Source organism: Macaca nemestrina, chromosome 13, assembly GCF_043159975.1.
Source record: "Macaca nemestrina isolate mMacNem1 chromosome 13, mMacNem.hap1, whole genome shotgun sequence".
Taxonomy (NCBI): domain Eukaryota; kingdom Metazoa; phylum Chordata; class Mammalia; order Primates; family Cercopithecidae; genus Macaca; species Macaca nemestrina.
The window spans coordinates 50,295,237-50,310,823 of NC_092137.1; the positions used below are offsets into that span (position 1 = coordinate 50,295,237).

Genomic DNA, 15,587 nt, shown 5'->3' on the forward strand with positions numbered 1-15,587 from the left:
TGACAAAGCCTTTCCTTTGTTTAAATGCAAGGATCCAGTAAAAAGAGCTTTGATATGTTGTGCTTTTTATGTGTGCATTTTTCTGATTTCATTGATGTCCTGAATTTTGAAAACGATAATGTACACCTTCACGTTCTCTTATAAAATGGCATTTGTACACTGTAGCAAGAACAGTTTAGGACAGCATTACATTCACATGACTCTAAAGTCCAATAAATAGTTGATGGTTTCTCAGAAAACCACAATTTGGTGAAACGGACGCAAAACAGTGCTTTTTCTTCCAGTTTGATTTTCATAAAATCTTCCCCCGATACATATTCACTTGCTTACCTGCAGGGTAGCGCTCGATCACTGGCCAGCTGTCCACCTGTAACGTGGCATTGCCACCACTCCTCGTGAAACGAACTACATGGTATTTCCCATCATTAATGATTGCATTGGACTCTTCAATGGCGATGTCATCTGTCCCAACATTAAACTTAACTCCAATTTTTCCCTGGTGCTGTAAGAGAGGAGGGGAAAAAAGAGTTGTATTAAGTTGACTAGTCACCATTTAATAAAGATCACATACAAGGTACTGTTTAAAATTGTGCTTTGGACAACAGCTGTTTTCCTCCAATTTTTACTTCTGAAAAACTACATGTAGTAGAAGCAAGATTCTTGACATTTGGGTAAATTTAAGACATCTCTTTCATGGATAATTGATATTCCAAAAGGCACACTTTCAAGGGAATTGGGCTGCATTCTTCCCAGAGGTTGTCACAGAGAAGGTGCATAGCTGCCTGCACAAAGGACATACTTTCATGTCCTTTAACACAGCCCCTTTAATCCACTCTCCCCATTTCACAAGAAAAATGGGGCTCCAAATTCTTCCTTTTAATAACTGGTGAAATCAGAGCAATGATGTCTGTTTAGAGCCCATTAACACATGCTCACAATATAGGAAATAATTCTAAAGGGTATGGGGCATAGAGGCATTTAATGAGTGCAGTCCCTTAGTCAGTATTCACAAGCCATCAAATACTAAGAGCTTGAAAGTTATTCAATGTTTTTATTTTATTGATGATCAAACATCAACATTTTATTGATGATAACACAGGAAGGTACAAGACTTGTTCAAGGACACATAACTTAATAGAGATGTACTAGAACTAAAATTCAGTTCTTTTATTCTTAGATTATACCTAAGCTAAATTAAAGCAAAGATACCATTATCCAAAATTAACCCCCTCTTCAAATTATGCAAAACCACACTATGAATCATTCTAACTATAAAGTTGTTGCTGTTAACTTTAGAATTTCATAATAAAAGGTGGCAAAGAGAAACATGTGCTATGTCCTCTGCCTCTGAGAAGCATTCTCTAACAGGACTGTCAACTCTACCATGAATTCTGCAGATTTTTAAAGCATGTGGATTTGCCCTTAATCAGTCGCACAGAATACCTGCGCTGTAGGCCCTTATCAGAACACATAACCTCAAACTGTCTGTGGTTCACCCTTCATCAAACCTCAGTTGAGAGAAATGATGTGGAGGAAGAAGGGTTTAAAGTACACACAGTCCATCCTCTCCTGTAGAAGTTTTAAATCAGAATGTTAGAAACCTGAAGATGTGGACCACATTCTCTTGACTTTTTGTGGGGTTCTCATCATTATTTGAACTAGACAGCAGGAGTATGCTATCAGCTTACACTGAGAATCATTATGGAAAATCTTTTACAAAATTGCATTAATCAAAGGAAAATAATTGAGGATGTTATTTTGCAGTATTGTTCATTATATCCTTCATGTAGAGATCCTAAAGATTTCTGTTGAGTTTTTCCCCTGGGTTCTTATTGTACATAAAGATCTCTTTCTTATAAGTTAGCATGCTTACATTTTTTTTGTTTTGATTTGCTTTAGGCTTGATGGATGATTTAACTTTTTTAAAAATCACATTTTAACACTATATACATGTTTGCTAAATAAAGATAACATTATGTCTCTTAAATGAGATTCTTTAAAATTTTCCTGTAGAGTTATATCACATGTGTTAAAAATGTATGTAATAAATTACTGAAAATTTATTTTCAGTAATTCCTGAAATGAGTAAAAAGTAATTCTACTACAATGAGAAAATAATGCAGGCTTACAGAAAGAGCTGAGCTAAAACAGGTCTTTGAATAAAGTTTGCATTTTCATTTGACTTTTGCTGTTTGTTTATTAGCTGAATCAGTCTACACAATACTAAAATGTCTTACAATGTCATGTATTTGAAAGTAAGGGTCATGAGAAATATGGTGGAAATAATAAGTCCAGGGGAAAATATATGCTAAAGTCTCTGCAGCTATTAAAATTACCCAGCCAGAAGTGGTGGCACACATGTATAATCCCAGCACTTTGGGAGGCCAAGGTGAAGAGGACTGTTCAAGCCCAGGAGTTGGAGACCAGCCTGGGAAACATAGCAAGATCTCATCTTTACCATAAAAAAAAATGTTGGGCATGGTGGCACACACTTGTATTCCCAACCACTTAGGAGGCTGAGGTGGGAAGATCACTTGAGCCCAAGAGGTTGAGGCTGCAGTGAGCCATGACTGTGCACTGAACTCCTGCCTGGTTGACAGAGTAAGACCCTGTCTCAAAATAAATAAACAAATATTTAAAAAATTACCCTATCTACATGGACCCTGAGTTTCCTAACGACCAAACACATACATAGGGCTCTACTCATTTTATAAATACTAACTCTGGTATTCTTCATAACAGTTCCATGAAGGAGACGCTCTTTTATCTCCATTTTACAGATGAGAAAATTAAGGTACAGAATGATTAAGAAATTTGGCTAAAGTCACACAGCTGGAAAGAGAAAAGCTGTAGCTCAGATCCACACAGTCAGGCTCCAGAGTCTGGTCCTTAATCATTACACTAGGCTGAGTTTAGGACTGCTGTGCCATCCTATAGCTGTAGCTAGCAGATTTGGTAAATCTAGCTGTTTTTACTACCTGTTTTATCTCTCCTGCTAGAGTAGCATCACTAAGGGGCCTTGTATTATTCTTCGAAGTTAGCAGATATGTATCAATCAATGTATGCTTAAAAGAATTTTGGAATAAATTGCAAGCAACTGATATGAGGATATAATCGAATATTAAAATGCTTCTTTTTGTTTCAGTTTCAGCTGAGATGTTAAGATGATCAGATAATAAGTCAAAAACAGATTACTGTTTCCATCTTACAAAATGAAGTTGAAAATTACTTAAGCCAGACTTGCAAAGGAGAACACTGAGAACTGCTTTTAGGGTTCTGAATTAATTACCTACTTCAATCCATCAAAATGCAGAATAAGGAACGAGGAGATTGACAATTAGAAGAGGATTTTTGGAGAGTTGAGATTTGATGTGATTTCCACATACCTGCAAGGTGGAAGCTTACTTTTCCCTATCTCAAGTGTAGGAGAAAGGGACAGTAGTGGAACATCTCAGAAAATTTGACATGTGTGTTCTGGAACTTGGTCAGTGGCAGTGGTCAAGGTAGTGAGCAAACTAGCATTAGACTATGCCTGAGAAATCTTCAAGGGAAGAGACTGTGGCTGGCTGATGCCCAGTGGCCAAGGAAAGATATATTGATGTACCAGGAGCCACCTGTACATTAGGGTTTGTTAGGACAAAGGACACTTGTGTACCCTAGGTTAGTGTCCATGTAGAATTGTGTTGTACCCTGTTTAGCAGGGTTACTAAAGGAATTGGGCTGAGTAGTTAAGAAAACTCAGAAAAAAAGAAAAAAGAACTGGGAGTTACAGTGATAGATGACCAGAGGCTGAGGTGGGAATCCTAAATGACCATCTGAAGGAAGTGCATTTACTACCTTAATGGAATTGCAGGTAAAGAATTCTAATGATATGGTTAAGGTCTCTAAAGAACCAAATGCTTCCAAAAAGTGCCTCCTTAAGAACTTTAAGTAAAGGCTAAGCTCAACTAGATGGGTACAATAATATTAGCCAAGTAAGGTCATTTATGCCCTTTATGTTTTCTTTCTTCTCCTGCTTCATCCCTGGAGGATAAGAGAGGGAGAGGAAAAGTGAAAGTTGTGGAAAGAATCGTGTTCCTCCCAGTGCAAGCGGGGGCTCCACTGTGGCTGAAGCAAGGATAATGAAGAGGCTTTAACTGACTTCTATTATTACAGAGGAGTAAGCTGATATTACATTTTATGTCTAAAAGTGAATGGATGACCTTTTTACTATCCAAGAGGGAGCAAGCACTGTTGAGACTCCCTGTGGACTTCCCTGGTGGTTAGAAAGAAATATTTTTACATAACAAGTTTAAATTCTTGTTACACCGTAGGAGGCAGTCCTTTCAACACAAGTATAGGAAGATATTTGTTACTCTAGAGTTGCCCATTGTTTTAGGGTCTCATCTATTATAGACCTGGTTCTTATCCAGGATAGATTGGAAAAAGTTCTTGAAGTTTCCTACTTGTTATGATAGGTAGGCCATAAGAGCCTATTTTCATCAGAGTATTAATTATTAACAAGGTCTAGATTCAGGGAATAGAAGCATTGCATTGCTAAAGCTGAAAAATGCACTGAACTCTAAAATAAGTCCCTTTAACTTATCCTTAAAACTTTCTGCAATATGAAATGCAAAATACTCATTTTCTAGGTGTAGAAATCTCCAGATTTCATAGGATTTGATTTTTTGCAACACAATAAAATAAACAATATAGAAACAAGGAGCGTCTGTGATGCTTGCAGAACATTTGACTTTTAAATGATGCCCATCTCTTCTTGGATATGATCAGTTTTTGCCTCAACTTCAAATGTCTTTGACATCTCATAGATTTAAAATCTAGAGTTAGCTAGAGTGGAACTGAAAACTATCAAAGTAAAGGATCAAACAGGCCCAAACCTAATTCAGACATTATCTACTTCACCCCAAGTTGCATCAGGCTTTGAAAAACAATTTATTTATAAATGATCACCAAAGAGTTTTCCCTGAAAACAATAAATGTAAAATACACATAAAGCACAAAATACTAATATCAAGTATATTTATAGGACTGGTATTTACTATTTCTTTCAGAAACTATAGATATCCTTAAAACACAACCTTTTCATGTTTATAGGATAGCAAGTCACTTAAATTATATAAACAATAAAACTTGCTAAACTTTCTTGCCAATGGATAATTACAATTTAAAAGAATTCATTTCAAACTCTTATTCTCTGGGATTAAATATGATTGTCTTGTCAAATTCTCATGAATATTACATTAGCAAAACCAGAAGTCATTTCACTGGACATGTACTGATCTCCCTGTACTGTATCTTCCTTGAAATAGATAACTGGCTCAAATCATAATTTCAAAAATCTATTATGAGAATATCAGTAATGAGGTATTTATAATTTAATGAAGTCTTTCCATGGATTCATTAAATAAACAGTGACAAAGGTAATTATTGATTTTTTTTTACAAAAGCTCATTTCTGAATAAAGATTATATTATTAAACCAAGTTAAAAGGAAACATCATGAAATATGACACTGGGAAGGTCCTTGAATGTTCTAGCAAGTGGCACCATAGTTTAATGCATAGTCTAATTCCATATGAAATAACATATACACTTGATGGTTTTATGTTTTAACTAAGATGAATATTTAATGGTATAATCAATATCTTGGGCATACTTCAAGCAAGATGTTTGCATGTTACAGATGCAGATATAATATGTGCATATGAAATAGATAAAGCAGAATACACATAAGTAAAGATTTCAGTCTACATGTGACATACAGACATGTTACATAAGATTTTAGTGCACTGTTTCTCCACACCCCATTCTTGAACTGTTATATAGAAATGTTTGGCTCAACTATGCTCAGGAACAGAGACCAGTAACAAACAAAAATGTCTTTCTCTGTGTCTGTTTACTATACTCATAGAGAGGAGGACCAAACATTGTGAACAAGTGTGCAACTCAGGAGGGCATGTAGATTACTAGGAGCCCTGTTTATGTTCTGTAAACTTCTGTCATGCACCATAGTACAGTCCAGTACTCCAGGGCCCCACTTTGGACAGAACTCAACAATGTCTTCAAATGCTCTGCATGCTTGTACTCATTTCAGAATACAGAAAGACTCCCATGGTCCAAATTTACATTGTTGATTGAAACCAGAGTTGGGTGAATGGAATGTTTTGCTTCTCCAGAGACTAATCCTCACCAGGGAGCAAAGGTTTTAAGGCATGAAGGGTAGTCTGGAGCCTATAGTCACAGTTGTTGGAGTATGCAACACTGCAGACAGTATCAGAGAGCCATCTGTTATCTCACCTAAAAACAAAAACACTCAGATAATTGCTAATTTAGCCCAAGTACTTTTTTTTTTTTTTTTTTTTTTTTTTTTTTTTTTTTTTTTTTTGAGATGGAGTTTCACTCTTGTTGCCCAGGCTGGAGTGCAATGGTACAATCTCAGCTCTCTGCAACCTTTGCTTCCTGGGTTCAAGTGATTCTCCTGCCTCAGCCTCCAAAGTAGCTGTGATTACAGGTGCATGCCACCATGCGCAGCTAATACTGTATTTTTAGTACAGGCAGGTTCTTCATGTTGGTCAGGTTGGTCTCGAACTCCTGACCTCAGGTGATCCGCCCACCTCAGCCTCTTAAAGTGCTGGGATTACAGGCGTGAGCCACTGCCCCCAGCCACCCAAATACATTTCTAAGTGAATTACTTAGAGGCCCTCTTGGCCGGTAGAGACTCTCTTTACCAATCTAGATGGCCTATAATGGTAAGAAGTGATTTTAATCCAGTTGTTTTAACCTGGCACTGAGATATACATGCCATCCTCTCACCCCCAAAAAGCAATACCACCACAACAAAAATAAGAAGCTCCTGCTGCCCTGTCTCCTATTGTCTCCGTTATATAGTATCTGTTTAAAATTCATTCAGGTAACTGATAAAAAGTATATAACATGCACCCAGCATTTTGCTCCTACTGGGAGGAGAATAAAAACAGATAAAGTCTGTTTTCTGCTCCTGGGGAAACTTTCAATCAAATTGCGAAGGTAAATCATGCATGCAAATACTCATACCCACAAAAGAGTTAAGGGAGTGGCGGGGAGAAGCACAGGTACATTAGGGGAAGCATCTGAAGGATCTCAGGAAGCCTCAAACTGCCATGGGAGCAAACCAGCGTTTGGACAGTCCTAACACTACCAGCAGGTTTCAATGCAACACCCAGGGATATAGAAGTTACATTCTCTCTATCTTCTATCTCTCCTTTCAGGTCCCACATACCAGACTACTCACTATGTGCCAGGCATTGAGCTCTATACATTTATCTCCTCTAAAACTCCCAGCAGACCTGAAAGGTAAGTGCCATTGTCTCTATCTTCTTGGAAACTTTAATCTTGCTGAAATCACACAGCTAGTAAGTATGGGTACTGAAATCTGACCAAGTTGGTGGGGCATTCTAAAACTGAATAACGTCAGTTGTGTCAGTGTGCCAGGAAAATGTCTTGAAACTAAGGCATCCTTAGAGGACTGAGTCAAGAGGAGGGTTACTACAGGGTGCATGGTTTTGTTTGTTTGTTTTCTGGTTTTAGTTTTTTGTGTTGTTGTTGCTGTTGTTGTTGGCTAGTTACATTTTGTAGCACTACACAATAAGGAACCAGAAGTGGGCAAGATATATGGGCAATACCACCTCAGAAACATCTCATTTAGGAGTAATACATTTTTTTAAAAAATAGCCTTTTCATTTCCCCATCAAATCTTCATTAAGGATAATGTATCTTTTCTAATATGTCTCCACCCTACAGGATGCTGTAGCTCCTTCAATGAGACTATATCCTGGCAGTGATATTAACTTCCTGGAGGCATAAATTCATCTCTTGGTCCTAAGAATGTCTAATAAAATTTTGTAAGCCTGTGCCAGACCTCCTCCACACACTGCCTTAGGTGTTAGTTTTTATGTGCCCATTTCAACTTCTCAAACATATTTAAAACAACTTTAGGGTAGGAAAAAAGACTGGTGTATAACTCATTGTATCCTTCACAGCACTTCCCAGAATACTTTTACTTTTGCAAATTTCCAATATTCTTTCACATCTGATTTTTTAAAATTGAGATATAATTCAGATATCATAACATTTGCCCTTTTAAAGTATATGGTTCAGTGGTTCTAGTATATATTCACAAGGTTGTGCAACCATCACCATTATTTAATTTCAGAACATCTGCATCATGCTCCAATTTTCTTTTGATGAGATAATGCATACAAAGTTCTTAGCACACGTAATGGTTACACAGTTCCTGTGAGCTATTAGCATTATTATTATTAATACAATTATTATCATTATCCTTCCCTTTGAAAAACAATGTTTAGCTTCACTGTAGTTTGATGAAAGTTAATTAAAATATTGCTTGAATTATATAGACATTTCAGTTTTGCTATTAGACACATTTTTAATCTTTACAACTTGTGAAGCAGGGTATCTATTTTGTAAATGGGGAAGCTAAAGCTCAGAAAGGCCGAGACTTGACCAAAGTCAGAGCATCTATCTATGACTTGGATCAAGAGAAGATATTCTAAAATCTAGCTGTGCTCAACTGTAAGATAAGTGGTTCTCCCATTGATTATGCTAAGGCAGAGCATCCTTGATTAGACAACATTCATGTCCACTCCCATCTCAATATTATGGTTCTAGGGAAATCCTAAATGTAAGGTAAAGCAGTCCTCACAGAAAAAACTTAGAAAGATATTACTAGTTGAGTTTTTTGAAACACATTGAAGGTGCCTACGTTTGAATTTGAGTCTCTCTTAGATTTCCTTCAAAATTTAAAAAATAAACTCTAAGATTTTATTATGTTTTTAAATCAGGGATTCTCCAAATTAGGAAGAGAAAGAGGACTTTGCATTAGGTTGAAGTATCAGTAATCTGTGAAGCCTTTTGTGAACTATGTATGTTCCTTCCCAAGAAAGTAGAACCTCTGATGGAAGGGCTTGTCATTGTTGGGAAGAGCCCTTGCCTTATCAGGTATGTAGGATTTCGTGGTGGTAAAGTGAGAAAAAGGACGGACAGATCTTGAACTCCAGTGATAACATCAAAATACTTCAGTGCTTCTATTTCCTCATTGTCTCTCCTTAGACGAACCAAATCAAAAATCAAAACAATGTCAAGATGAATTTAGTCCACTAAGTGATGGGCTGCTGGATCTTTGAATGAGGTAATAACCTTGATATTGGTATTTTAAGATATTCTCCATTTTGTTTCACGAAATGAGCCAATACTGGATTATTCTTTATGTAGTATTTGAGAAGACATTCTCAAACCATTATGAAGTCCTCCAGTGTGACTATGGGTACAGACATATCAGCAAGCCTTTTCGTGGTACTTCCCCTGGTTCCAAATAGCATATGCTTGCATGATATCACAATAGCTGTAGAATAAAATAAAGTTACCTTAGCCTCTTGTGAATCAGAGCCATCTCATTGAGATAATTAATTCTATATCTCCATCCGCTGAGACAACAACTACTATGAAGTTGAAATAGTTGCCTTTAAATGTGTCCTTATGTGTAAAGAATGTCTTTTATTATTTTTCTCCATGAATAATCAATGAGCGGAAATCAAACAGAACAAGAAATAGGCATTGACTTGGTGGCCTATGCAACCTTCTTAATTTTTCACAGGTAATACTTTCCATTTAGATAGTTAGCCTGGTGGTCTGGCATCATAACAAATTCTTTAGGTTGCTGCATGAAAATCTCAGGACCACACTGGCTTAAGTTAAGCTTTTTCCAAAGTGCAGTGAGCTGATCAGATGCGGATTACTTGTTTTTGTTCATTTTTTTATATTTAAAAATTATTGTTGCTTTAAAGACCCTTGTTGGAGTGTTAAATTACTTTTTCTTGTACAGTCACATTGTATAGTAATTCAGGAAACTATGTGCAATAAACATTGTGTTTCAGGTGCTGATTAAAACCATAATCTTTGTTTTTTCTGCATCTGCCTGAATCCTTGTCTTTGGGCCATTGCACTCTTTGATATTACCTCCACCAGGAATTGAACCGGAAAGGAACATTCAATCAATTCTGCTAATTGTCGACATTTTTTATGTAAAAAGGTTTTCCTATAAAAGAGCTTTGGGATTATTTGTGGATTTCATTTACTTGTTATATCCTAGGATCATCATTTTCCAGGAGAGCTGACTATATAATTACAATCTAACTCTAATGCTCCAAATTTCCATAGCACAAATCCCAACATTTTTCAGACAAATAGACAGAACATCCTTGGATTGTAATTTTAGTCCTCTGCATGGCAAATGTAACCTTAGTAACTCGGTTATAGGTAAAACAAAATGAACCTTTGTATTTAAAACAGTCCTTAAAAGATGTGAAAACATATCAAGAGATTAATGTAAGTTTTTTTCAGTGCTTCCATTGGTATAAGCTATAAGCTACATACAGTAAACTGGGAATGGAAAGATCAGTTTGGAAGCAATATTATTTTTTTAATTATTTTTGTGAATCACGATTTGCAACCTAAAAATAAGAGTGAGGAAATGTTTTCAAGTGTGTTTGATGGACTGACTTTCTAATGATGCTATGTTAGTTTTCGTAAGCCTCAAGTAGAGCGCTACCTTGAAATGCATCCCAAGAGAAAAGCTGACAGTGCTACCTTTTGCCTTTTCATTTTCTCTTTCTTACTGACTTCTAGTCCAGGACTAGCTGTCTGACATCCTTAGGAAAAAAATGTGTGCATATGGGCATAGAAATGCATTTACCAATGAATATTTTCTAAAGAATCAGCAAGGCTCTATTATCCCTGAAGTGATAAGTAATAATTCCTGTAGCCATCAAAAATAAATCTATGTTCATGTGTGTGATTTTTGTCACAACAGAGGAGAATATGGAATTTCTAAGGCTGAAATTCCTGATGATTATAACTTTTTTCATCTTCACAAAACAGTAATACCACCACAAAAATGAAGTAATGCAGAAAAATATTTATCAAATATCTTTTAGCTGCAGTGAATTTTGTAAAACACCATACCACTCATCCCATGACTCAAAACTGATAGAATGTATGTTGTTGGTTGTATTTATATACATCTATTTTCCTCAATTGCATGGTTTTCTGGCATAAATGACACTAAAATTTTGGAACTACCATAACACATGAAGTTTAGTATTCACCAATATTTATGTACTTATTCAAAAACCACAGACTTTTTACTATACTCCTGGCACTCTGTTAAGTTCTGGATAAATATGGTTAACAAACCAGATGGTGCTACTGTCATTATGAAGCTTAAGTCTCACATTATTTGTTATACATTAAAACTTATTGTAGCATATACAGCATGTTAATTTTCAAGAAGGCAAAGAGTAAGGATATCATGAGAGGAACTGAATAATTAAGCAAAGCCTCCTTGAGAAGCTGAAGATGAGAAGAAATCAATAATGAACATTTAGCATTTTCCAGGCAGAGAAAACAGCACGTGCACATGGACCAGGAAGGGATTTTACAAAGACAGATCCTTTTATGAACAAATGCAGATACAGATATAAATATGTGGACTCTTTATAGATATTAACATGTGCAAATTATATATGAACATGTACAGATATTATTCAAAATATTTGTATATGATATAAAACTAGCTTATGGAATAATGCATAACAAAAGTAAAATATATTATTTGCACAAATAGAGCAATTGAAAAATAGATGGTGAAGCACATTCTAAAAATTTTCCAATCAGAGAACAGAAAATTGTTGAATATATGTAGAACCTAACAGTATGCAACTTGACATTCATCTAATTGTTTATTCCTAAGTGTCATTCATCAATGTGCTTTATGAAATGCAATATATAAAAGACTTCCTGAATCAACAGGGACTCACATATTTTTCAAAAGTCACTTACTTCTACAATGTCAAAAAAGATTCATCATTCTGTGCTTATATTTCTAAATTAATGTAACATGTTTAGTTTCTTTGTGTGGTGGAATGTCTTGTTAACTTATTTCTCCAGAGAGCCCTTTTATCTCAAGATGTAGTAAAGAGTTACCCATAAAATTTCTGCCTTAAAAGTGCTGTTCAAAATCACTTGACTAGTTTTTCAAGAACCCTCCTCAAATTAGTAGAAGAATGCAAAGTTTTCACCCTTGACCTTTTCACCTTCCTGTTCACTCAGAAGAGCAGATGAACAGGGTTCAATGCCTGTGTCCCAAAATGCAGTCTTCCAGGCAGTCAACCCATCACTTCAAATGAGAGGAAGGATTCTTTATCCAATTCTACTTTCAGAAAAATTTTAAACAAATGAAGTTAAAAGAGCATTTCCCCTGAAATTTGGCCAGGAATTTTGAAGCCAAAAACACACAAAGTGTTCAAATTCAAATAACTCATGGACATTTTGAACTTGAGATAAAAGTTCATTTGTAACTTCTCCAGAGCAGTAACCACTGGAGGCTCTTTGAGGTCATTCCTTCCCATTGTTCACCTGGAAGAGCAAGAGAATATTTGGAAGAGACTTGTGGATGTTTAGCTCAGTAAAGACAATGCAAGGAATAAATACCTGGAGGAATGTCAACTTAGCAGCCATTGACCGAACAAACAAACAAACAAACAAACAAACAAACACACTTTCTCTCTCTCTTTCTTACTGCTCCATCACACTGGCTTTTCATTTCCATAAATGTCTCATGTTTTGACCCATCTCAGGCCCATTGCAGTTCCTTCTGCCTGGTTAGCTGTTTCCTTGCTTTCCCCATCCCAAAATAATTGATATCCTATATTGTTTGGAGATAATAACTTTGAGAACTTAAGGATAGGTTTGGGCATTGAATCTCCTGAATAAGGGACAGTGTTTGTGAAATATCATTTAGTGAAGCAAAAACTCATTAGTGGTCATCTACTGGAGTACAAAAGACATCTACTTAAAAGTCTGAGCTGACAATAGTCAAAAAGCAAGAGACATACCGGGAGGCCATGTCTCTTCTGATTAGCAGAATTATTTGGTGGACTCTGATTATTTCTGATAAATCTTTAAGTATTAAATATCACAGCAAGATTAATATACTGTTGTGATCTTGCATTCAATTTATACACTTCCCCTGCCAAACATGTCCACTCTTTTAAAATAAACATGAACTAAACCTAATAGAGAAGGTAAAAATTCACTGAGAGATTAATCACAAACATCATTCTAAGGCCAAGTAGAAACCATACCTAACTTATTCAGTGTTTGGTAATACCAGTGTCAGAGCTCTGAAATGAGCATGGATATTCCAGAAGGGCAGGATTTGGCAGCAGATACATGATGAGGATAATGACAATGATTTTGCCATGTATCAGGCACTCCTTCTAAGCACTTTACAGGCAATATTACATATGAATATGTATGATTATTTTCATTTAAATCATGAGGAAGCTGAGCCTCAAAAGCTTGTCCTAAATCACATGGCTAATAAGTATCAGAGCTGTGATTTTTCAAACAGTCCAATTCTGGATTTTGTGTGCTAAACTATACCATTGCTCCTCTGAGGAAGTCCAACATGCTTACAAGAGGTTGCAGTTTGTTTAAGCTGTGATCTTAGTAAGCCCTCTTTGAAAAAGAGAGATACTAACATCCTCACTATTGTATATACCAAGTAAAATATCAAGTACTTTTCAGACCTCCACTCCTTTAATTCTCACAATAACTCAATTTGCCAGCCTAACAATCTCCATGTTGAGGATGTTTAAAACTCAAAGCAAGTAGGTACTTTTCTGAAGTCACATAGCTAAAACATCAATCTAGTTACATTCAATCTAGGTCTATCTGGTTCCAAACTAAGAGCTTTCAACCACGTCATGCTACTCCTTCTGTAGAGTCTTCAAGATCCCATGGAAGCAGTAGGGGCCAGATGAGAGTATCCTGGGGTTCTAGACACTTACCATTTTAGGAGGTTTGTATACTGACAAGTTTTCCAAGATGGGGGTGGACAGACACAGCAATTCCTCTTTCACGGGCATTAAATTAGTCCAGTTGTTTAGAACTGCTAGTAAGTGAAATACTAATCTCCATTAGGGCCAGAGCAGACTTTGCTAAACTTCAAGAGCCAGAAATGGAAGTACTATCTTTTAGGTTGAATTGAGATTCTGGAGTGTCAGCCTATTTTCAGAGTCTGTAAGAGAGGAACACTCAGAGAAATAGCCAGTGTCTTTCCTCTACCCCACCCCCTCCCACCTTGTTTACATCCCATTTTTCTCTAGTATGTTTTTTGTTTATAGCTAACAGATTTATTTAAATCATATTTAGCAATGCTTGCTGTTTTGAAAGATGTGCCTCAAGCTTCCAATCAAATCCAAAAGAATACATAATCATCAAAACAAGGTTAGTCACGATGTTTTCTACTAAATAACATTTGTGACTAAAATAGGCAAGGAAATGAGAGATTCAGTTGTAGTTTCCCAAAGGTAATAAACCTAATATTTAGAAAGAAATAGTAATAACTTACCAACAGCTCCGGTGTTCCATGTGTCACGATCAATAATCAAGTAAATATAGATCTGAATTTTGTAGCTACTTTGATTGTATCAAAAAAACCATTGCATAGTACTATTACATACATCTTTTATATGGTTTAGAAGAACCATATAAACTATCATTAACTATTCCTTTTATCATAATAATAAAAATAATAGGTAGAGTTCCTGATATATAAAATATGAATTAATCCATTAGAAGTAATTTTCTATTATAATTTTTCAACTTTCTTAGTCAATTTCAAATTATGATTAGAAATGTTAATGTTAATCTTGTTTCTCTCCCATTTAACCCCTCTCTTAAAAATATAATGACAACTTCTTAGACCCTTTTCTACTCTCTTTCCATGTATATTTCAAGTTTTCTACTTATAATTTGTAATTATTTAAATTGTTTTATTTTTATCTTAGTTATTTGAAATCAACCTATACAGTATTACCATCTTTTCTTTCTCCCTAAACTTATAAGCATTGGTTTAGCATTTAATGATAACTTTTAATTTGTGATGATTCTATACAAGATGCTGCCCCAGAATGACAGTTTTATGAATGCTTAATGCAAGGAATCATAAAGCTTATACCAGTGCTGCCCTGAAAAATTAACCAAAAAAACCCCAAAACTCTTTCTCCTTAATCAAATAATACGTTTTGATGTGAACAAAAGAGAGAAGAACATTTAATATCAGCTTTGGTTGCACTGCAATTAGCAATTAACAAGTAATAACCTATGATTAGTTCACAAAATCCAACAATTACACTTAATGAGAGGTGACTAAGAGATGTGGGAAACATTTAAGTTAGGGCCAAGATGAACAAATGTGAACCTAGCACAATTTGGTTTGGTAACATTAAGCTTTTGATAAGCTTTCCTAGTCAAAATTAAATTATTCCATATTCCTTTGAAGTAATTATAATACAATTTTCTACTTTAATTCTATCAGCTGTCTAAAACTTTGCGATCACAATTTATTTTATGTAAAAAACCCCAGAAGTTACGAGTTTTCAAGAAAGATGTATAAACTTAATCTTTCAATGTATCTCATAAATTTAAATGCATGCTTAGTATTTTTAATGGATTGTTTACTCATCA

The 15,587-nt window shown here is 35.5% G+C and overlaps 1 protein-coding gene across 33 annotated transcripts in view; it reads right to left on the bottom strand.

The window, feature by feature from the left end:
* Nucleotides 1–15,587, bottom strand: part of LOC105465018 (neurexin 1) — a 1,132,644-nt gene that overhangs the window by 172,199 nt on the left and 944,858 nt on the right. For all 33 annotated transcript variants that reach the window (XM_071077376.1, XM_071077375.1, XM_071077378.1 and 30 more), the window contains one exon: nt 331–502. In XM_071077376.1, coding sequence (XP_070933477.1) covers nt 331–502 — 172 coding nt within the window. The remainder of the gene's footprint in view (nt 1–330; nt 503–15,587) is intronic.